A 24,398-nucleotide genomic window follows, 5' to 3' on the forward strand; every position below is an offset into this window, starting at 1 on the left:
GGAAGCTGGAACTGGAGGTGGAGCCTGGGACTCAAACCCAGGTGCTCTGATAAGGGACACGGGCATCTGAAGTGGTGTCTGAACCACTCTGGAATTAATTTGGAAGTGTTTCTTTTGCCTGTTGCATCCCAGCTGGTGAGATGGGCCTTGTAGACACAGAGAACATTGCTCAGCTGTTTATGCCACACATCAAGGATGAGATCATCAGCCCCAGGATTGTCTTTTAAAAATTAATATAATTTCACTTCTGTTCTCTTCCCCCTCAGGTGTTGCTGCACTGGATTCCAATGTTTCTGGGAAAATTGGTCTGCGTGCTGTCTTGTATTATTTCTGCACCACTATCATTGCTGTAATTCTAGGTAACATTTGTTTCTGAAACTTTATTCCTCCGTGTTATTGTGACTTCAAAAAGTAGTTGATCCTTCTGTTGTTTTTTTCTTAAATCAGAAATTAGTATTGTCAAATTACCATGAACCTTTTTGCCTTGAAGTCTAAATTGTACCTTTTATGTGAAGAAAATGTGATTCTTACTGAATTTTAGCCGTGGCAGTACTTATTAAAATCTCAAGTGAGAAACGTTAAGAGGGTGCCAGTTCTATGCCTTGCAGAATCACCGAGTAGAAGGAATCAAGCCAAGAGCTTACATAATCCTTAAACTGGATAATTAGTTGGTAACAGTGGAGTTGAGTCTAATTATAAAATATTTCCAGAAAGATGGCATTTTGGCTGGATCTCAGGGTCTTCCCAGGCACACTCTTGCCAGGTGCTACCCTGCCCGCTGGTTCTAGGAAGCTTGCACTGACAGCCAAGGGGCCTGGACTTTTCTCAATGCTATGCGGGTGGTGTGCTTGGCCACAGGTATTGTGTTGGTGGTGAGCATCAAGCCTGGGGTCACCCAGAAAGTGGATGAAATCGACAGGACAGGCAGCACCCCTGAAGTCAGCACAGTGGATGCCATGTTAGACCTGATCAGGTGAGTGCTTCGCCACGCGTGGCTCAGGGGTGTGTGATCTGTGTAGGTGCACAAGGCCCCATGTGTGTCATCATACCCTGCTGATGCTGTCTTGAAATTTTTCTTAAATTTCATTATTATGCATCTTCTTTCTGTCCTGGATCTCGCAAATTTTGTAGCCAGTCTTGCTTGCTAAGTCATGGTTCTAAGAGGTTTTGCAAGAAGCAGGCTCCTCCATTAGGATGTCAGCTTGCTGGAGATGCAGGAGGTATACCTGTCACGTTCAGATGCTGGCCTGGATTGGACAGGCACTTCTGAAGCACACGTGAAGAAACACATGTTTTAATTGCACAGGAGGAATCTTCTTAACCTGAATCTTGCCTGGAACAGTCAGGGTCAGAAATAGGCCAGCTAACTAAAAGTAGTCATTCAAGGAGAGGCTCAGAAAAATTGGATATGCATTACATGTTTTGTTCCCATCTAAAACTTAAATGAATTTTCCACCAACTTTTGATGTAGGGCCAAGGTCTTTTCTTTGAGTATGTTAATTTATTGTAATTTCCTATCATTTCTGTTACATACCCAGCCCTTATATGTGCATCGCCTGCACTTCCTGATCCCGTTTCCATGGAATGGAGCAACAAAACCCTGAGCAATTGCAAAGAAAACTGAGCACCACATGCTCTCAGTTTTGTGTGTGTGTGTGTGTTTTACTTCAATTGTTATCCATACCGAATTTAACCACAGACATTTTAGTTATTTGGCTGTACTGAGTTTCCAAGCATTCGGCTTAGTTTTTAATAGAAACCACACCTCTTTTTCACACTCATTTCCCTGGTTTACATAAGATTTAATTCCCCTATTATGATCATATTTGCAGTTGGCATAAAGAATTTGGAAACAAACCCAGTGGACTGTTGATAAGCATCCATCCTCATGGATGGAAGCAGAAATGCACAGGAAATTAAAGAATTCTTAGTCCCTTGACTGTCCATCTGCCAGTGCAGCATTGCACTGTGGACAGCAAGTGTGTCACTTACAGAATCGCTCATGTGACGATTGCTCACAACTGTCCATACGTGGTTGAAGCTCAGCAGGAAATAAGTAAATTGTAATGCATGGAAATATTTTACAGAGAAGAGGCCGGATGAGAAACCCAAGTACTTGTTCTATATTAGACTCATTGCTACCAGTGTACTGAGTATGACCAGAACACCCTCTTTGGCCCTAATATAACACTGATTTTCATGTCTCTGCCAGGAATATGTTCCCTGAGAACCTCGTGCAGGCCTGTTTTCAGCAGGTAATATTAATAGCCTTTGCACTCAGTTCGTTCCCCTCTTCCTGTTACCAATTAAGGTTATTTTTTTCTGTTATAATTCAATAGGACTACCCAATAAATAGGCAACAGGAAATGCACCTGTGAGTGGTGGGGCACAGAATCATCCTTCCAGCCCACAGTGAGGTGCATGTAAGAACAGCTGCTCCTCCAAAAGAACTCAAAGGAAGCAAGTTAACAGTCTGTCAACAAATGAGTGTTTTTAAATGTTGGCTTCAGGGTCCAGCGTTGTAGTGTTAAGCTGCTGCCACCTGCAATGCCAGCATTCTGTATGGACACTGGTTCAAGTCCCAGCTGCTCCACTTCTGATCCAGTTCCCTGCTAATGCACCTGGGAAAGAAGTAGAGGATGACCCAAGTCCTTGGGCCCCTGCACCCATATGGAAGACCCAGATGAGGCTCCTTGGCTTCAGCCTGGCTCAGCCTTGACTGTTGTGGCCATTTAGAGAGTGAAACAGCATGGAAAGTTGATTTTTTTCTCCCTCTCCTCCTCCCCCTCCCACTTCCCCTCCCCCTCTGCTTTTTCCTCTCCCCCTCTCCTTTTTCCCCTCCCCTTTCCTCCTTCCCTCTCCCTCCCTCTCTCCCTCCCTCTCCTTCTCCCTCTCCCTGTAACTCTGCCTTTTAAATAAATAAATCTTTAAAAAAAAAAATGAGCTGTAGTACTAGTTTTTGGAGAAGCAGCACATTGTGTTTGTGAGGAAACAGCCCACAAACACAGTGCCCTCCCCTGCTCTTTCCCTGCCCTCTCTGCCTGGTTGTGCCCAACTAACCCACATGGTGTGGCTAGTGTTCCTGGGAATCAGTGTTTTTCTTAACCACTGTATGCCCATTGCTGGAACTTGACAGAGCAATGCAACACAGCCGCGATTTTCTTCTTGCCGTCTCTTCATCCATTGACTTCAAGCCCTTTTCTCCTATAGATCTCTCTTCTTTAAAACATCTGAATACCCCCATTCCGCTGCTTTCATTTACATAAATTACATGAACAGAGACCTCTGTGTATACCAACAAAAATGGCAATTCTGTTGCTACTTGCCCACTCCAGGAGGCACAGAAGCACCTCTATTCCAGGGTGCCTTCGCAGATCAGCCACAGTGGTCACTTGTCTGGTGCTTGGTGTTGGTAGAGCTGTGGAGGAGCGACAGTTATGCCTGCTGTAATACTACTGTAGCTCTTTCTCCAGCCTCTGTGTTCAAGCTCCATGGAACCAGACAGGGATGAAGGAAGAGAATTCAACAGAAATCTCACTTGCCAAATAGTCCTCCAGGGTCTACCGATTTGGGAACAACTATACAGTTAAATCCTTCTGCTGTTTATTAAAGTCAAGGTGATGAGGTACTTTCCCCAGATTGAAAATCCTTAGGGGCTGGCACTGTGGCATAGTAGGTAAAGCCACTGCCTGCTGTGCTGGCATCCTATATAGGCGCCGGTTCAAGTCCCAGCTGCTCCACTTCTGATCCAGCTCTCTGCTGTGGCCTGGGAAAGCAGTACAAGATAGTCCAAGTCTTTGGGCCCCTGCACCCACATGGCAGATCCAGAGGAAACTCCTGGAACCTGGCTTCGGATCGGCACAGCTCCAGCCATTGCAGCCATTTGGGGAGTGAACTAGGGGATGGAAGATCTCTCTCTCTCTCTGCCTCTGCCTCTCTGTAACTCTGCCTTTAAATTAAATAAATCTTTAAAGAAAAAAAAGAAAATCCTTAATAGAGACACATGATTGACAGGAATCCCTTTAGTCTGTGAACGCCCCTACAAATAAAACATTTTCTTTCACATTACTGTCCCATTGATATAAAAGCGAATTAGCATTCTTTTTGTTTTTTCAACTTTATTTGAAAAGCAGAGAGATAAACAAGAGGTCTTCTATCCAGTACTTTACCTTAAGATGCCTGCAGCAGCCAGGGCTGGGCCAGCTCAGAGCCAGGAGCCCAGAATTCAATCCATGTCTCCCACATAGGTGACAGAGACCCAATTACTTGAGCCATCACCTGCTGCCTGCCAGGGTGTGCGTTAACAGGAAGCTGAATCAGAAGTGGAGGAGCCATGAGCCAGGACTTGAAACAAGCATCCTCATATGGGATGTAGGCATATGAAGCAGTGACATAACTGCTGTGCCATACACTCGCCCCAAGAGAGAACATTCCGACCTATTGAATGGTACTTGTGGAAATGAAGGGTTTGTATTTCTCAAGTGTACTTTTAATTCCTAAACTTCCAGGCAGAATGTTCAAGAACTAGACGCAGCAGAGGCACTGGAGGTTGAACCCTTCAAAGGCACGTTTGTTGACCAATAAAGTGTTCCTGTTGTTTAGCCTTGGGAGCTTAAATAACTCTTTTGGTGGTTGTTTACTTGTCTCTGTTTTTCTCTAATATGCAGTACAAAACCACTCGTGAAGAAGTGACAGCTTCCGATGATACAGGGAAGAATGGGACTGAAGAGTCTGTCACAGCCGTCATGACAACAGCCGTGTCTGAGGTCCGTCCCGTGGCAGCTCCCCTCTTGCAGTAGGCAGGCACCAGTCATGCGTGAGCAGAGGGAAAAATTCAATTCTTGTTCTTTTCAGACTCTGCATTGGTGAATTCACCTACCTGCTAAAATGTATTTGTAACCCCCAAATCAGTACTCACAGCACATTCATAGTCATTGGCAGGCCTGCACAGAGCAGCAGAGTATGTGTGTCACCCACCGTGCGTGTGGCCAGCCAAGACTGAGCAAGGCTGTGCCCTGCCTTCCTGTCTTGTGTGAACCTGTGTCCATTTTGCAAGGTGGTTAACGTCACCCTTTCTGCACTTCTCTGCTTTTTGTCATGATTCCACTGTTTAAAATGGACTGAAACATAGTATAAAAGTGTTGTCTAGTGTTCCTAAGACCAAGGAGAAAACATGTGTCAGATAAGCTGCTTTCCATCATGACTTACAGTGTTGTTGACCATGACTTCAGTGTTACCAACTCAGCCTTATATTAAACATGGTATTTTTAAACAAAAACATACATAAAATAATGTTAGGCACTCATTATTGAAAATGATGTAACCAGTGTTCCCAGTTCCCTAACCCTGTATTCCCTCTAGGAGGACTGGCTTAGTATTGGCTGCTTCAGTTGGTGTACATGGGGACCTCATGGAACATAACTACCAGGATCAAAGAGGATCAGTGGTTCCACATGGGGAAGCAATGGGCGCTGTGGCTCCTACAGGATATCTCAGCCACTTCTTACAGCAGTGTCGGGGAGCTGCTTTACATTGCAGGGCTCTTTTAACCCAGAATGCAGGACCATGGCTCCTTGGCTGGATCTCCTCGCCCAGCTGTGATTCAGGTCCGGAATTTGCAGGAGGGCTGGGTTGCGTATGCCCATGCACTGTAGGTTATGCAGTATCCATGGAGGGGATTGACAGCAGCCCTCCAGAAAGCACCTCAGTATTTCTGCAGCTAACTCATGAATTTTCTGTCAAGTGAGAGACACAGACTATCAGTAGCCCCCTTGGTTCAGCGTAAGTTTTACCACCAAAAGGCTTGGCTGTAAATTTATCAACAAAGTCAAAGGGCCTCAAGAGCTTTTGGGATTTGCAAGTTGGAGATTAGAACATGTGGGTTTTGTAGGCCTAGAGTAGATTGCTCCTGAACCTTCTCTCCCTTCACAAAGGAAGGTAAGCTTTAAGAAAAAAAGAAAAGATTGAGTAAACACAGGAATTTAGATAAATTGACTGCAGTTGGCTCCTGCCTTCCATTGCGGGAAGCTTTAACTTCTCTGGCTCCTCTCGCGTTTTCCCAGTCACTTCCCAGTGAGCCCTCTCTCTTCCTTACAGATATGCCCCTCAGTTCCTTGTGGTTCCAAAAATACATTTGTGAGCGCTGTCCATGTGCCAGGCCCTGCCGGGCACTGGGATTATAATAATGAAAAACAGGTGGCATTTGCCCTTGTGCAAAAAGTGGTAGAGATTACAACTGGAAAGAGCAGGGTGCTTTGAGGGCATTCCACAGAGGGCTTTAAATTAGTGTGGGGGCCATAATGCATGAGTAAGAGTTATTGAGCCTGGCACCATGGCTCACTAGGCTAATCCTCCACCTGCGGTGCCTGCACACCGGGTTCTAGTCCCAGTCGGGGCACCGGATTCTGTCCCGGTCGCTTCTCTTCCTGTCCAGCTCTCTGCTGTGGCCCGGGAGTGCAGTGGAGGATGGCCCAAGTGCTTGGGCCCTGCACCTGCATGGGAGACCAGGAGAAGCACCTGGCTCCTGGCTTTGGATCAGTGCGGTGTGCCGGCTGCAGCGGCCATTGGGGAGTGAACCAACAGAAAAAGGAAGACCTTTCTCTCTGTCTCTCTCTCTCTCACTGCCCACTCTGCCTGTCAAAAAATAAAATAAAATAAATAAATAATAAAGAAAGAAAGAAAAGAGTTATTTGAGCAGATTGAAAAGGCCCAGTGCCTGATGGCTTTTGCTTTTCTTACCATTTTCCTGGAATGTGCCTGGTCTCCTGGCTGCCTGCTTTCCCTAACTTCCAAGTCCTCATTCGTGTCCCCACCTCCTTATGACGCTTGTGGCATCGCCAGGCTGTGTTCATTACATACAGTCTTGCTGGCATGAGCTGGTGTTTCTCACAGCTCATCGTCTCTCTCCAGCTGAGTCAGGAGCTAATGCTGTAGCCAGTGCCATTAGAGAACCCTGGCTGATCCATAAAGAGCTGGTAGGCCATTTAAGTCAGAAATGACTGGCACCCTGGTGGCTCATCCACATAATTTTTTATAAACCTGGCTTGTCTCACCCAGATTATGGTGTCCTTTGGTAAATCATATACTCTTGCAGCCAGGACAAAGTAAAAGTCCCTTGTAATAGGGATCTGGTTAATTTTTTTTATTTCTAAAAACTTGTTGGTCACCCAAGACCAGAGGCCATAAAAAGTGTACGTTTACTTCATTAACAGGGTAAAATAGATGGTAAAAATCTCCTGAGAATGTTTGCACTGGTAAATATTTTGTGCTTCCTGCACTAATTTCTGTCTTTTTAAGCAGACTGTAAATGTAGCTCATGATTAAAATAGCCCTGAAAAAATGCCTTGATTCTAAAATTCATAATAAAAATGCAAAGCAATCCAGAGTAAAAAAGTCTTAAAAAGAAATACTAAAATAGGAACTTGTTGAGAAAGGAAAAAAACTTTAAAGTTCAATTGGGAAAGGATTTATTCTTATTATTACTATTTCCTGAAGTACTGTTCACTCTGCCTGGTACGTTCAGCTTTCATTTCTCATTTCATTTTCTCATTTCAGGTTCCCATGCATTCTAACAAGGTTATAATCACATATCAATATATTTCCTTGGTTTTGATCCACAGAACAGAACAAAGGAGTACAGAGTCGTGGGCCTGTATTCAGATGGCATCAATGTCCTGGGCTTGATTGTCTTCTGCCTCGTGTTCGGACTCGTCATCGGGAAAATGGGAGAAAAGGGACAGATTCTGGTGGATTTCTTCAATGCTTTGAGTGACGCAACCATGAAAATCGTTCAGATCATTATGTGGTGAGCAGATGCTGCTAATGCCATCTTTGCTTCCCCTGACAACCCTGTCTCCTCAGAATTAAGAAGAAGAGGCTTGTTTCTCCACTGAACTCATTCTAGGGGAGGTGAACATTTGCTATGAAACCATGAGACTGCTAACGAACTCCACACACCATGCGGGAGGTAGTTCACTGACACAAGCCTGGCTTTCAGCCACTCTTCTCCCTGTAGCCCTGTGAGGTCATCTGTCACCAAGCCAGCATCTGTGTAAGAAGTGACTCTTAAAGGAAAGATTTCAAGGAGTTTCTTGCACATCAGAACACAGAAGGCATTCCATGTTAGGCCCCATACAGAAGTGAAATTCGAAACATTGAGCTGGTACAGCAGGGGCCCCAACACATCTGAGCACGAGCTGCCATCTGAGCCCACCAGGCACAGCCCCTGAGGCTCTGCCTCATCCCAGACGCTGCCCGAGGTCCACTTTCTCAGGAGACCTCTGCCTCCACTATCTCATATTAAATTGGTAGAACATTATTTTGGGGGGTTCTTACATTCTTTTCTTATACTCTTTGTTTTTTTTTAAACTTTTACTTAATAAATATAAATTTTGAAAGTACAACTTTTGAATTATAGCGGTTCCCCCCCATAACTACCCTCCCACCCACAAACCATCCCATCTCCTACTCCCTCTCCCATCCCATTCTTCATTAAGATTCATTTTTAATTATCTTTATGTACAGAAGATCAACTTAGTATATACTAAGTAAAGATTTCAACAGTTTGCACCCACACAGACACACAAAGTATAAAGTACTGTTTGAAGACAATTTTACCATTAATTCGCATAGTACAACACATTAAGGAGAGAGATCCTACATGGGGAGTAAGTGCACAGTGACTCCCATTGTTGATTTAACAATTGACACTCTTATTTATGATGTCAGTAATCACCCGAGGCTCTTGTCATGAGCTGCCAAGGCTATGGAAGTCTCCTCAGTTCACAAACTCTGACCTTATTTAGACAAGGCCATAATCAAAGCAGAAGTTCTCTCCTCCCTTCAGAGAAAGGTATCTCCTTCTTTGATGGCCGGGGTAGAACATTATTTAATTCAAATTATAGACCCTGACAGCAACATACAAAGCTCCAAAAAAAAAAAAAAAAAAAAGCCAGGTGAATTACTTAATCCTGCAGAAACCTCAGCTTCATCTTCTACAAACAAAGTTAATAAAAACTACCCCCAGGACTGGCAGATGTACATTAAGGGAAATGGTGCATATAAAATGCTTTCCCCAACACAGGATGTAATGGGGGCTCCATAAATGGAGCTATTGTGACCACCGATACTGCTTTTCTATTGTGGGTTCCTGGGAAATCAGAAGACCATGGCTAGAATGAACCAAGTGTCTATATTTGTCAGGGTCAAACCCAAATGAGATAAGCAGATAAGGCAATCAGTGGGATATATGTGTACTGGGCACATGGCCCAGGCTATGCACCGTTCTCACCACGTGTTCTTGCCAAGTTTGCAAACTACTCTCATGACTGTTTGGATGGCTAGAATTTAAGGTGCATGCAGGTACTAAAAATGAATCCACGCAGTCTGCCTAGGACTTGACACAGAACCCTTGGTTTCATGACATATCTACGCTCCTCCCAGCTGAGGGCATGCACTGAGGGTCTACACACTGCCTTGCCTCCTCCCACGGAGAAAACCCTGCTGACGGAATCATGCCTTTGTCATGCTTGCTTTCTAGTTACATGCCGCTTGGTATTTTGTTCCTGATTGCCGGGAAGATCATAGAAGTTGAAGACTGGGAAATTTTCCGCAAGCTGGGCTTGTACATGGTCACCGTCCTGAGTGGGTATGTCAGGCTCAAGAACAGCAGCAGGAACTTCGCATTGGACCCCATGGGATGGCTGCAGAGAGGCTGAGGTTCAGTTGGTCAAATCAGTTTCTTTGCCACGTGCAGGAAAGATGGGGTTCAGAGATAAGAGAGCGGGGGAGCAGGGCTGCCCTTTCACAGCTGTAGAGTAGGCGGATCATGCTGTGCTAATTGCCAGCTCTTGGCAGAACAGCCTGGACCAGGCTTGGTCATCGCCTTTTTACTGGTTGTGTTCAAATCAGTTTTTAAATCAAGAGAGAAACCCACTCATAGCCGCCTCTGGCTCTTTCCTGGCCTTTGCTTCCTCAAAAGTGCAAACTAGCCAAGCAGGTAAGAAGGGCCCCCATGTACCTTGAGCCTGAAAGCAGTTCAGAGGAGCCTACGTGGAATCAGGCTCCAGGGCTGCTTGCTTCAAATTCTGATGCTGGGCTGTAACACTGCCATGCTCAGAGAGTGTGCTTGGGAATGCTTTGGGTTAGCAGGAACTGGGTGGGGCTTTTCAGAAGCCATAAACCAGGAAGGCAGCAGGAATGGGTCATTGCATACTTAATACAGCCTAGTTAGTGGTTTCCCAAGAAGAGATGTGATGGGACAGGTTATGTATGGTGCTCCTGAATACGTCCCATATGCTAAGACATGTGGACCAAGGGAATGCATAAATAACACTGATTTGACTCCCACAAATCAATCCCTCGAACATTCCACTTGAGCCATCAACTTAGCTATTGAAACTTGATCACACTGGAGCATTTCCATTGCACATTTAATCTGTGCCAAAACACAGCCCCAGCAGCCAACACAGGAGCAGCTTGGATTCCACAAGGGCCATGGTGGTAAGGGAGATGGACCAGTGCCACTCCAGAGGCCAGCCCTGCTGTGACTGCTCAAACAGGCAGGACCAGGCGCTGCGGGTGGGCAGTGATTATGCTAAGATTCATGGTGCTGATCCATTTCTGAAGCAGTTCTGCTGGCTGCTTTTCTGTTACCCTATCTAGGTTTTCAGTGGAAAACCAGTAGTTCATAGCTACAGACTGTCAGGACCATTTCATTTACTATGTCAACCTCACGGGACTGACCTGTAAACTCTAAGTTGTCACTTACATATTCATGACATCTGATAAGCAGGCCTCATTTTTTTAAGGCCCCTCTTCTGTGTGACCTGCAGATTTCCATGTGAGACAAGGGACAGTTTGCGCAGGCAGGAAGGAATAATAAAGAAAAGAGGAGCAGTCCTAAAGCGTGACTGTGGAGGAACAGGGATTCCTCTCTGACTGCAGTTCTGACTTCCCTCTTAGTGGGTGCCATCCAGCAAGACAGCGGTGGCCCCAGGGATGCAGGGAATGAGGGCTCGTGAGGAGGCACAACGTGGGGGACGTAAGGAGAGCCAAGATGGGAAGGATCAGCTCTTCCTGGGAAAGTGAACAAAGGTTTCCTGGAGGAAAGGGATGTTTTGCTTAGTCTTAGAGGAGGAGTAAAAATTCAGCAGCATGGGATGGGCATTGTGGTGCAGTGCATTAGACCTCCACTTGGGATGCCCACCTCCTATATCAGAATTCTGGGATCAAGTTCCAGCCCTTCTACTTCCAATCCAACTTCCTGCTAGTGCATACCCTGGGAGGCAGCAGTGGATGGCTCAAGTGCTTGGGCACCTGCCACCCATGTGGGAAACCCAGATGGAGTTGCAGGCTCCTGGCTTCAGCCTGGCCCAGCTCTTGTTCTTGCTGTTGCAGGCATTTGGGAAGTGAACCAACAGATGGAAGATTTATTTGTGTGTGTGTGTGTGTGTGTGTGCGACTCTGCCTTTCAAATAAACATTAATAATAAAGTAATTCAGAAGCAGCAAGGAGGGAAGAGTGTTCAGCACATACAGCAGGAATGTCTCAGGGAGCATGGTGGCAGGTCATTAACCATGTTAAATGAGTGTTGGCATTAGCATTCAGCTGCTGGCTTTGACAAGAAGCTTCACTGAATGAGAGAGCCTCTGTGTCCTCATGCACATAGGGACCTACTCCCACATGCCTGCCTGACTTCCCTCTTTCTCATTGCCTCACGATGAAAGTTAAACAACATCATGAATAAAGAAGGTGTTTGGCAACAGGACTAAGTGCCAGCAGGTGGTGTTACCTTTGAAACTGTCTCTTGTTTGCAGGCTTGCAATCCACTCCATTGTCATTCTCCCACTGATATATTTCATTGTGGTGCGAAAGAACCCTTTCCGATTTGCCATGGGAATGACCCAGGCTCTCCTGACAGCACTCATGATCTCTTCCAGGTAAGCAGAAGAGCGGTTTTGGGATGAAGGCTCCAGACCACACTCTATCACATGAAACAGACTCCCACTTGTGTTCCTAGCTGCCTTCCATTTGAAAAATGCCTCCATAATCTCTGGCTACGTCCTAGACCCTGTCCCTTCACCCTCTTGAGTCCTTGCCGCCTTGGCATGGCCTGCAGCCCAGGGAGGGTTCCCGTGGAGCTTGAAGCAGTAGTGGGCACTGCGCCTTCTGATTCCTCGATCTGCCAAAAGTGCCAGTATGCTTTGGGTTCTTGATCTACTATTTAGAAGAGAGGTGTCTTTAAAGGTAGGGATTGAGAAGTACCCTTCCTAGACCCAACGTTCTTTTCTGTTTTGATCACACAGTTCAGCAACACTGCCTGTCACCTTCCGCTGTGCAGAAGAAAAGAACCGTGTGGACAAGAGGATCACTCGATTTGTGTTGCCCGTTGGTGCCACAATCAACATGGATGGGACCGCACTCTATGAGGCAGTGGCAGCAGTGTTTATTGCACAGTTGAATGATATGGACTTGAGCATTGGGCAGATCATCACTATCAGGTGGGGGATGGCATCGCACTCATTTGTGTACTGTCACTGGGTTGCCTCAAGTAAACTCGATCTAAGAAGGGAGGCCAAGAAGGGCCCTGCGATAGATCATTTTCCTTGGTCTCTGCAGGAAACTATATTATAAGTGGTGGGTTTATGGTATGCAAGATTTAGGCTTCAGGGTCTGGCTAATCAAGGGCAAAACTCTGTGCTCAGTAGGTGCTGGGAAGAGAGTAGGCACCAGAGACTCAAGGATGAATAAGGGTCAGCCCATGATTTTAAGGGGTCCTGGCTGGGTGAGGATATAGACAGCTCAGTGAAAGCTGAGGGCTGTGATAAGGGCTAGAATGAGATTTTGCATGGTGGTTGCCAGGGAAAACAGGCTGGCTTGACCTGGAAAGGGGAGGGGCGGGGGAAGCTCACTGAGGTGGGTGTTTAGCGGAATCTTCGAAGAGGAATAAAACTTCAGCAGGCAATGGAGAGTGTTTAGGGCACTTTGGATTAAGACCATGTACAGGGACTTGTAATGTAGCCATGGCCTGGTTATAGAATGCAGATTATTTGGGATGGCTGGCATACCTAGTACAGTATAGAAGACACACAAGAATGAGGAAGCAGGGGTCATATCATGAAACTTCTATATGGGGAGCTCATGGAAGGATCTTAGAAGATTTATCATATTAAGGACAGGGACACATTTTCTTTCTTTCTTTTTTGAAGGTTTTTATTTAATGAATACAAATTTTCATGTGTACAGCTTTTAGGGATATAGTGTTTCTTCCCCTCATACCTGCCCACCCACCCCACCTCCCACTCCCTCTCCCGTTCCATTTTCCATTAAGATTCATTTTTAATTGACTTTATATACAGAAGACCAACTCTTTATTCAGGAGAGATTTCAACTGTTTGCACTCACACAGACACACAAAGTATAAAGTACAGTTTGAAGACAAGTTTTACCATTAATTCTCATAGTACAACTCATTAAGGACAGGTCGAGCATGGGGAGCAAGTGCACAGTGACTCCTGTTGTTGATTTAACAATTGACAGTCTTATTTATGATGTCAGTGGTCACCTGAGGCTCTTGACATGAGCTACCAAGGCTATGGAAGCCTTTTGAGTTCACAAACTCTGTCGGTTTTTAGACAGGGCCATAAGCAAGGTGGAAGTTCTCTCCTCCCTTCAGAGAAAAGTCAGGTACACATTTTCTAAAGGTAATTGTCAGTGTGGTGAATGATTTGGATGGACACAGGGACCACAGACCAGAAGACCAGTTAGAAGACTATTAGCAGAAGTCCAGGTTAGGAATGAAATGGCCTCTGTCAAGCCACTGACACTGGGAATAAGGAAGAGCTAATGAATGGAAGAGTCATAACTTGGATGAGGGATGAGGGATGAGGAAGGCTAGGATAACTCCCAGGATTGGTAGGTGATCCTAGATTGCTGGATGGGCTTATAGAATAGGGACTAGCAATCAAGATAGGTGGAAGGATAGAGTTTATACTTGTGGTCCACTGAATTACAATGCCTTTAATAGATCCAGCTGGAGATATGCAGTGAGAAACACATGCCTGGATCAGCAGATACAGAAGTCAGGTCACGAGCTTAATGACCATCACACATGTGGGTCGGGGGTCAGTTGTCTTGAGTTTGAATCAGTGACACCATTATTAGCTGTGACCTTGCGCAAGTGGGGTGGATTCTCTAATCTTCTGTTTTCTCACCTGCAATGTGAGAGTAATAATAGTACCTATAATTTACTCAAGTAGTGGTGATTAAATAAGATTATGCATATAAAATGCTTGGAGCAGTGCCTACATAGTGAGCACTCAGTCATGCTGGCAATGTATGTCATTATACAGGGAAAGTGTGTAGAGGAGAGAAGGGAGGCAAAGGACTGAGCCTTGGAAGATCCTAACAGAGAAAAGGGGGCCTAAAAGGAAGAGGGAGAAGGAACAGAGAGGCAGGTGGGAGCCATGGGCTGTGGTATCCTAGAAACCCAGAGAATAGAGATTTTCAAGGATGCAGTGGTCCACAGAGCAGAGACTTCAGAGAATTTGAGTCCAATGAAGACTTAAAAAGATGCTCAAAGAAATGGTAGAAATGTCAATATTGAGTCTTGCCAGAGTTGTTTCTCTAGGAAAGCACTGTTGAAGGTGATAGCCACCAGCATGGGTGGCTGATGGCTAACTGAATCAGAGGGCGCAGATACTGAACACTTCTGCCATTGCAGAAAGGTCTGTTGGAGTGATAGGCTGGGATGAGAGTTAACTTAGTGACTCTCTAGTTCAGCATAGATGTAAGTTTAAGATTAAGCTGTGTCCCAAGGCCAACTCAAGGTTGGATTTGAACCTTTTAGAGTTAATTTGCTTCTGTTACCCCAGCCTAGATATCGAGTAAGAATGTTGTTTACCAACAGTGTTTTAATACAGTACAATTTTAAAGATCTCCCTAACTCTAAATCATAAAGTATGTATTCCTGTTTGTTTGGAATTGACTGAAGTCAAGTGCAAATACACCATGTGGCATATCAGCTGGGGGGCTACACCAGTGCTGCAGAATCTATAAAAATGTGTTACTGGCTAAAGAAGCCCTTGCCAAAAGAGCTTGTGTAGAGTCCTGTAGTTACAAGTGCAGAGAGTGTGTTAAAACTGAGCCCTGGAATCGTGCCTGGCAAAGTTCCTGCTCCATAAACACTCGTGCAGCTCCAGCAGTTGTTACTTTTACATGTCCATGAGTTTTCCCTCTTCTCCCACCCCAGCCTGGGGGACCCTGTCAGCGCTAGACTGGTTTCCAAGGAGTGGTTGTAAGAGGTGCCAGTTCTCTCTTGTGTTTGCCATTTGATGATGAACTACCTCCCTCTCCCATTTTGATAAGTTTTCTAGATCTTTCTACCCATGCTTGTGACCTGTTAAAGGAATCAACTTTGGTCCTAGAGGCTATATAGTCCTTTTTCATCCAAACCGCTCCCCCGATTCTCTTGTCTCTTCTTAAATCCGACTTGTGGGTAATTACAGGCCCCAAACCAATCACAACTGTGATGCCCAAAGCCATCATTGACTTAACATAAAAAATCCTCTCTGGCTCAACCTGGGAAATAATAAAAGTTAGTTTTAACTTTACAGGCTATAGTTATAGCCCATATGGCTAATGGTGAAAGATATTTCTAGACCCCTAATATGTTTCTTTCTGTGGAATGTGCACCAAAGAAACATCCACTCAAAACAAACCCTTTTGTGGTTTTATGATATTTGCTTACAACTGATTGAACATGGGATAAATTGTGTTATGGTGAAAGATGATTACAGGATTTGGTGCCTAAAAAGAGCTGGGGGAGTGGGGAGTAGCAGTAGTTATTGTTTTACTAGTATAGGTTGAGAATCTCTTACTGAAATACTTGGGGCTTTTTCAGATTTTGAAATAATTTAGTGTGCCAGTGTTTTGAGTATGAGCTGTAACATGAAGTCAAGATGGAATTCTCCAAACTTTTGGTGTCATGTTGACATTCAAAAAGTTTCCAATTTTAAGACAGAGAAAGGAGGGGGAGAGATGGCATTGTGGCATAATGGGTTAAGCTGTTACCTGCAGAGTTGGCTTTGGCCTGGCCCAGCTCCAGCTGTTGTGGCCATTTGAGGGGTGAACCACTGGATGGAAGATCTCCCTCTCCATCTCTCCTTCCCTCCCTCCCTCCCTCCCTCCTTCCCTCCCTCTGTCTGTGTGTGTGTATATGTCTGTGTAACTCAACCTTTCAAAATCTTTTTTTCTATTTGACAGGTAGAGTTATAGACAGTGAGAGAGAGAGAGACAGAGAGAGAAAGGTTTTCCTTTCCCGTTGGCTCACTCCCCAAATGGCCACCACGGCCGGCGCGCTGCGCGGATCTGAAGCCAGGTGCCTCTTCCTGTTCTCCCATGTGGGCGCAAGGGCCCAAGCACTTGGGCCATCCTCCACTGCCCTCCCAGTCCACAGCAGAGAGCTGGACTGGAAGAGGAGCAGCTGGGACAAGAACCCGGCACCCATATGGGATGTTGGCGCCACAGGCAGAGGATTAACCAAGTGAGCCATGGCGCTGGCCCCATAAATAAATCTTTAAAAAAAAAAAAAAGAATCTTTAAAAAAAAAAGTGAGGAGGAAGGAAGAGAGGAAAATATAATATTATTAGAATTCTATCTGTGAACTACACTGAATCTATTCTTTGTATATTTTTTAAAGATTATTTACTTAGGCTGGCGCCATGGCTCAGTAGGCTAATCTTCCACCTGCGTCGCCGGCACACCGGGTTCTAGTCCCGGTCAGGGCGCCAGATTCTGTCCCAGTTGCCCCTCTTCCAGGCCAGCTCTCTGCTGTGGCCCAGGAGTGCAGTGGAGGGTGGCCCAAACCTTGGGCCCTGCACCCGCATGGGAGACCAGGAGACCTGGCTCCTGGCTTTGGATCAGCGCGGTGCTCCAGCTGTGGCACCCATTGGAGGGTGAACCAACAACAAAAGGAAGACCTTTCTCTCTGTCTCTCTCTCTCTCACTGTCCACTCTGTCACAAAAAAAAAAAAAAAAAAAAATTATTTACTTATTTGAAAGGCAGAGTTAGGTAGATGCAGAGAGAGAGAGAGAGATCTTCCATCCTCTGGTTGTCTCCCCAGATGGCTGCAATGGCCAGAGCTGTGCCAATTTGAAGCCAGGAGCCTGGAGCTTCTTCTGGGTCCCCAATATGGGTGCAGGGGCCCAAGGACTTGGGCCATCTTCTACTGCTTTCCCAGGCCATAGCAAAGAGCTGAATCGGAAGTGGAGCAGCCAGGACTTGAACTGGTGCCTATATAGGATGCCAGTACTGCAGGCAACAGTTTTACCCACTACACCACAGTACTGGCCCCTGTTCTCTGTATTAATATCACAATAACAAGAGAATTGATGAGAAAATAATAAAACCTTTAATAAAAACAGTTTTAGATTTTGGAACATTTTAGATTTTCAGGTTTGGAATTTTTGCTTGTCATTCTGACTATTGTAGTAATAGTAATAATACCAGGGTATTATATACCAAGAGTAGTAATACCAGGCTACTTCAGAAAGTTCATGGAAAAATAGAGTTAACACAAGTTTATTTTGGTGTAAAATTTTTTTCATAATTATGAATTTTTCATAATATCTTTTTCATAATTATGAATTTCCAATAACTTTCCTGAAGACCTCTTGTACACAGGGATCCAAATTTTTTGAACCAAAATATTTATCTTTTAATCCCATTTTCCATGAACTTCTGGAAGTCCCCCCGCCAGCTCCCAGCCACCCCCATAGTAGCAGCAGCAGCCATGGTAGCAGTAGACGTGGTGGAAGCACCTGCCCCTGCAGCGAAGGTGGTCAGCAGAAATGACATGCTGTTAAGCTTCTACTCCACAGGCACTGGCCCAGATACTTTATATGGATTCCCTCCTGTCATCTTCTCTGCAGCCCTGCAACCTAGATCCATTCCGCCTGGATCCAGGCGAGGAGTTAAGATTCAGAGAAGTAACCTGTCTAAGGAGATGCCATTAGTAAAACCACAGAACCAGACGTGTAACCCAAGGGTGTCTCCCTCCAGCTCACAGCCTGTTCAGAGGGTTGTCCTAAAACTAGACCACAGGGCCGGTGCCGCGGCTCACTAGGCTAATCCTCCGCCTTGCGGCACCGGCACACTGGGTTCTAGTCCCGGTCGGGGCGCCGGATTCTGTCCCGGTTGCCCCTCTTCCAGGCCAGCTCTCTGCTGTGGCCCGGGAGTGCAGTGGAGGATGGCCCAGGTGCTTGGGCCCTGCACCCCATGGGAGACCAGGAAAAGCACCTGGCTCCTGGCTCCTGCCATCGGATCAGCGCGGTGCGCCGGCCGCAGCGCGCTGGCCGCGGCGGCCATTGGAGGGTGAACCAACGGCAAAGGAAGGCCTTTCTCTCTGTCTCTCTCTCTACTGTCCACTCTGCCTGTCAAAAAAAAAAAAAAAAAAAAAAAAAAAAAAAAAACACCACAGGCCCAGGAAAGAACTTTGTACCAATGATTATTATGTTTTCTTCTGTGAAAACCTAAGTCAACCTCAAATACGTTGAAGCAGCAGGAAGAAGTTTTGATACTGTGTTCCCTATCCAGATATGTATGTTGCAGACCAAAGCCACTCAAACTGCCAAGATATAACCAGCAAAGCCCAGGCCCAAGGACAGAGTTTTCCTGGGCTGATGAATTTTGAGCTTCAAGCTCAGCCTCAAGCTACAGGCACATGGTTCCCCATGACAGGTGAAGGTTTTTGAAAGGGATCACTGGGCATGGGCACAAATCACTTCAGATAAAGAAAAACCCCTGATGCATTCACCTACTTTTTTTTCAATCCGCTTATAAATACAGTTGGGTTTTCCAAAGATTGCTTAAGTCAGAACAGACCTAAAAGATGACACAAGCCCAAAACTTTGTGCAAATACCTTCACCTTTCAACCCACTGACATCCCAGCTGCGGTTCAATCTTGCCTGAGGGGGAGGACTTGTCTCCAGAAGTAGCATGGGTGTTCCCTCAGGGTGGGGAGCTCTTGTTCCCTCCAGCATGGAGCAGCTACACATTTTGAAGAGAAAAGTCCTTAGCCACATCTTAGCTGCCCATGAGGTATCTATTTAAATACATGGCAATAAAGTTCATCTGGCTGCTCCACCTAGATTCCAGATCTCTCCTCCTGTTGCACAAAGTGAATCCACTGGCTAAAAGGAGCAGTCAGGAATAAATGTTTGCACCTTGGATGGGAATCCTGGAACTTTCTCAATTCAGTTCCCTAAAAGACAGTTCCCAGAAAGGTCAAGAATCTTGTGATGTTTAAAAAAAAATGGACATAAAACTGCTTAACCTTTTGGCTTCATTTCTTTGACTTTACCTGATAAACCCTTGACCATCCACTGCTACCACTACGCTACACCTCTGCCCTTCCTTCAAGACAACTTTAAATTCTTGACACATACTAGATGCTCAGTAAGTGGTTGGTTAGGGGAGTAGATGGCAGCAGTGAGGGGGAAAGCAGGTGAACAGGTACCTGGCCCTTCTTTAAAAGGGATATACGTATGGATGGGTAAAAAGCTTCTGTAAGCATTCCCAGCTGGTAAACTCTTGCCTTGCTCTTGGATACCTCTCTTGCTCATCTTTTGGCTGCTCCTCTCACAGTTCCTCTATATTTTCCTGCGTTTGATTTGCCACATCTCCCCGAACAAGAACATGGCCTCATATTCTTCACTGCCCTACAGCTTTCATCCGACAGCAAGGCAGAGCTGGTTCTCAGCCGATGGCAGATTCTGACTGCCCAATTCAGGAACAGGGAGGTAGCAGCCACTGGGACTTACTAAATGTTACGAGCCAGGGGCCTTAGAGGGAGAAGTAGGTGTCTAATCCCGTTCCTGCTTGTGTTTTGGCTACAGCGTCACAGCTACAGCTGCCAGCATTGGAGCTGCCGGTGTGCCCCAGGCTGGCCTGGTGACCATGGTGATCGTGCTGAGTGCTGTGGGGCTGCCCGCTGAGGATGTCACCCTGATCATTGCTGTCGACTGGCTCCTGTGAGTTGGAATAAATGCACTGTGCAGCCGGATGGGCGGGCCAGCTTCTCAGCCATGGAGAATCTGCAGTCTGTCATCACTCTGCCCCCAGATTGCCTAATGAGCCATCTGGGGCTGCTTCAGTTTCCCTCTGACCAGGCTATCTGATAACATGCTTAAAAATTAACTCCTCATAACCTTGAGCAAAGGTTTTAAAAAGCCAATGAAGTCCATTAGCTCACTGTACCTGATAATGTTCAAGGTTGGGAGCTGGGTGTGGGACAAGGTAACTGCAGAATAATAACAGGAAGAAGCAGCGGGGCAAGGCCCCAGACATCACAAAGCCCACAGCCATCCTGGCCCATCTGCACTGTGCTTCAGCATCAGAGGCTCAGAACTAGCTGGTTCAGAAACATCTGTCTCCCTAGGCGTCTCCAGCACTGGCAGGGCAGTGGCGTGAGCACAGACGTCTGACTGGCTTTTGACCTTGAACAGATTCATTAGCCTCTTTGAAGGCCACTTGCATTATCTGTAAGATGGAGAACATCCTGCCTGTCTCATTAGGTTATTGTAAAGATTCAGGGAGCTCATGTGCGTGTCAAGAACTGAGTGTGACAGTCAGTATGTGTTAAATAAATGGTGTGCTTTCTTGTTATGAGTAGAAAGAATTGGGCCATTCAGGCAACAATCTCAATCTCTTTTCCTCCCTCTCTCTGTCTCTCTCTCTCACATACATACACACACACACACACACACACACACACAGAGAGAGAGAGAGAGAGAGAGAGAGAGAAAGGAACACAGAACACCTAGGTGAGAACATGCCTTCTAATGTTTGCTTCTGGGCCTTGGCTTGCTGGCATCAAGGTCTGGCTCCATTCCCTAGCCACCTGGGCTAAGGGTAGATCTGTATTGAGCTTTTCATTCAAAACCAGCTCAGGCTTAGTAGGGAATCCATGCTGCATAGTTGGAAGGTAGCAGCTGAGATAGAAGAAAGGGAAACAGTGACATTTCCATGTAGTTTGAAGAGAAGAGTCACATCCCAGAAGGCAAAAGCCCCTGCACCTGGCTTGGAGACCATGCCATGTGGAGCCCTTTAGCAGGTGGCCCAACTGAGATGACGAGTTACCCTACCAGTGTGGCAAGCTTTACTTTTCTGTCTAGTGATGACAGTGCATTTTCCTCTCCCTCCTTTCTCTGGTTCTTCCTGGAACCAGTAACCTTCGTCACCAAAAGTCAAGAGTCCGATCTGAGGCCATGGGGTGAAATGGCACTGGAGCCATTCCAATCCCTGGCCTTGTTCTAAATACCCAGGGCATCCAGAGTGGGTATGTGGGTGCATTATTGGTCTTTTAATCATTCCTGCAGATGTTTTCACAAGAATACTCATGTCTACTGTTATCAAAATGGACAATGCCCTCCATGGAGTGCCTTCTCTCCACATCTTCCTGCTGCTAGCCTCTTCTCTAGACTGTCTGGGAACTAAAACTGGCTGAGGGTGCCTCAAGGAGAAATTAGTTCCTAGGCTGACCTGTTTTCTTACTCTGGACTCTACCATATCCCCATTGGCTTGCTGTTAAGCACAGTGGCCTAGATTGGTAAAGAAACAAGTACACCAGGGATGACCACACAAGTACACACACAGTTTGGCAATACAACACAGGCAGAATAGCCAATTTCTCTCACCTAGCCAAAAGGGAGCCCACAGTGTCAATTACATTGAATTTGGAGAACCCACAAGACAGGGGTTAGGGCAAAAGACTTAACTGAATTCTGAACTCCGTTCAATATCTGTGAAGACTCTTATTTCTTTGTGAGGAGGGGAGAGAATCCAGGGGGACTTAGGGGAGTTGTTACTACTTACTGGGAGTTCAGCCCCAGTAAAGCCTATTTGCTAATTCTGCACCTCTATGAACCACCTCCTGCCCTAGGCCTGTGGGGCGCCTCTGGTCACTTGTCCATGAGGACAACATTCACTTAAATCTAAACACATCATATCCTTTTGTCTACCCAATGGTGGAGAAAAATGAAACCTGAGCCTCCTGACTCCTGCTGTCTCTTCCTCAGGGACCGGTTCAGGACTGTGGTCAACGTCCTTGGTGATGCTTTTGGAACCGGCATTGTGGAAAAGCTCTCCAAGAAGGAGTTGGAGCAGATGGATGTTTCATCTGAAGTCAACATCGTGAACCCTTTTGCCTTGGAATCTGCAACCCTCGACAACGAAGACTCAGACACCAAGAAGTCCTACATCAACGGAGGATTTGCAGTAGACAAGTCTGACACAATCTCTTTCACCCAGACCTCACAGTTCTAGAGGCACTGGCTTCACAGGACTGTCATGAAGGACCTTCCATGAGAGTCATCTCTTAGCAAATGCAAACATTAATTAAGGAAAATGCAAATGGCCACTGTACATTTAATTTGATATACAGACCTCCAGATTATTTTCTATATTCAAATTCTGAGCCTTTGCTCTCTGGGTTTTGGGATTTGGGGCAGGGTGGGGTAACATGAAAGGAAATTCTTGAAAGTTGTATTATCTGAATTTTTTAAAATTCCATAGGCCAAAGTTTAGAAGTATGCAAACTAACTTGGAATTAGATAATGGGTATGGAAGAGAAATTGCTTTCTCATGTACAGACTAGTATTTTTTAAAAAATAATTCTGTCATTGGTTACAAATTTTTACTCAGGCTTTCTATTGGCATGGATTTCCTTTGACCTCACTTTTTTATAGATTATTCTTCATCTAACCTTCCCCACTAATGTGCCAAATTGTCCATACTGAACTCCTTTCTAGCCAATTTCAAAGAAATTGCTTTGAAAGAAAACAAACCAGCACAGTTCCTCAATAACAGTCTTAAGATGGGTATAGGCTTTGGGGAGGGAAGGAGACGAGTTCTTTTACTAATGTACTGTATTGGGATGCTGATAACTGTTAACCCAGTGTTCACTATAGAGCTATATATATATATATATGTATGTATGTGTATGTATATATTTATTATTTTCATATAATTCGCCAGAGATCAGAATTGAACTGTCAATGTGAAATAAAGAGCTGTCCTTGTACTTGAATAGTTATTACAATTCCAACCCAGATCTGCTGTGGGGCTTATCAGAACTCTTTTCCTTTTTATCAGAATTAGAGAAATCATGTTGTCGGATCACTTAAGGTCTGTGTATCAGCCCCAAGCAGAGATGTATTGTGGTGACAGTCCAGGCTGGCCATTCACTTACATCTCCCAGATTGGTGCTGCCTGGAGTGAACCCATATCAGCTGTACATAAGACTGCACACAAAGGTGCCACTCATGAAAGGCTGGACGTGCTTTTATCTAATTAGAAGGCCTCCTTCTCCTGTGTGGACTCATGCCAGGTAGAGAAACATTTTGCTGGCCTTGCACTTTTGTATCCATCAGCACCCAAACAACAGTGGCAGATGACCAGCTACGTTGCATTTGAATATAGAATCCACGGTTTGAACAAGCCACACTGCAGAAAAAGAGCTGTGTCAACCCTGGGTTCTTGCAGAGTAAACCACGGGACCTGAGACGCTGGTGCCAGCAGGTGAGGAGTGAGTCTTCCATTCTGCAACGCTTGTCTCCTCCTCTAACGATGGCTTCACTGTTAATCTTGGCCCTGTTCATTAAAATCCTTTGCTTGTCATCCTCCTGCTAATTTATGAAGATAACTGATAAAAGTCTGTGCTTCAGTTCTCATCTTGTAAATAATGCTTAACATGTACTTACACTGGCATCCAAAACAGTAATGCAGTCTTATGTAGCCAGCTCAAACATGTGCTTTTAAAATTAAGCCAGAAATTGTGCCAAAGAAAGCAGGGAAGTAAATACTCAGTATTGACCATCTGCAGCTGAAACTATGAGACTGATACCGAACCGTCATGTAATCATCATAGTAACCAGTGGTTCAATGTGAATTTTAAAATGGAATTATTGGTATTGTTATAGGAAATAAATAGAGCTGTAAATGAAGTTGAGTCAATCATTTGTGTTGAACTGAGTGGTTCTTCCTCCTTATTGGGTTTCTCCAGGTTGTGGCACTGCAGTTGGCACAGTTCATGAAACATCCCTTGTTTTGGGGTCTTGACACTGCTCTTAACTCATCAGAGAGCAGCACTCCATCTCAGTCTCAATAAACATTTCCCCCATTCTTTCTCCTCCACTTTTTCTTTTTACTTTTTTTAATTATTATTTTCTTGGATGGGTGTGAAAAAGCAGAGATGTGGTCAGTTGGATTGGATTATACACGGACTGTTTTCAAAACTTCATATCCCAAGAATGGAAAAGCAGGGCTTGAGGAAAACTAACTTGATTTTTTATGTTAATCAGTGCAGTGACAGCTGACATGCAGTGCCATTATGAACAG

The 24,398-nt window shown here is 45.4% G+C and overlaps 1 protein-coding gene across 1 annotated transcript in view; it reads left to right on the forward strand.

Moving 5' to 3' along the window:
• The window catches only part of SLC1A1 (solute carrier family 1 member 1), an 83,948-nt gene extending 59,946 nt beyond the window's left edge, over positions 1-24,002 (forward strand). The window contains 10 exon segments of the mRNA NM_001082249.1: positions 267-359; positions 859-973; positions 2,213-2,255; positions 4,668-4,766; positions 7,620-7,804; positions 9,539-9,646; positions 11,817-11,939; positions 12,306-12,500; positions 19,898-20,032; positions 22,079-24,002. Of these exon segments, the coding sequence (NP_001075718.1) occupies positions 267-359; positions 859-973; positions 2,213-2,255; positions 4,668-4,766; positions 7,620-7,804; positions 9,539-9,646; positions 11,817-11,939; positions 12,306-12,500; positions 19,898-20,032; positions 22,079-22,325 (1,343 nt within the window). The 3' untranslated portion in view covers positions 22,326-24,002.
• Positions 24,003-24,398: the final 396 nt, after the last annotated feature.

Source organism: Oryctolagus cuniculus, chromosome 1 (assembly GCF_051225735.1).
Source record: "Oryctolagus cuniculus isolate XC-2025 breed Fujian yellow rabbit chromosome 1, ASM5122573v1, whole genome shotgun sequence".
NCBI lineage: Eukaryota > Metazoa > Chordata > Mammalia > Lagomorpha > Leporidae > Oryctolagus > Oryctolagus cuniculus.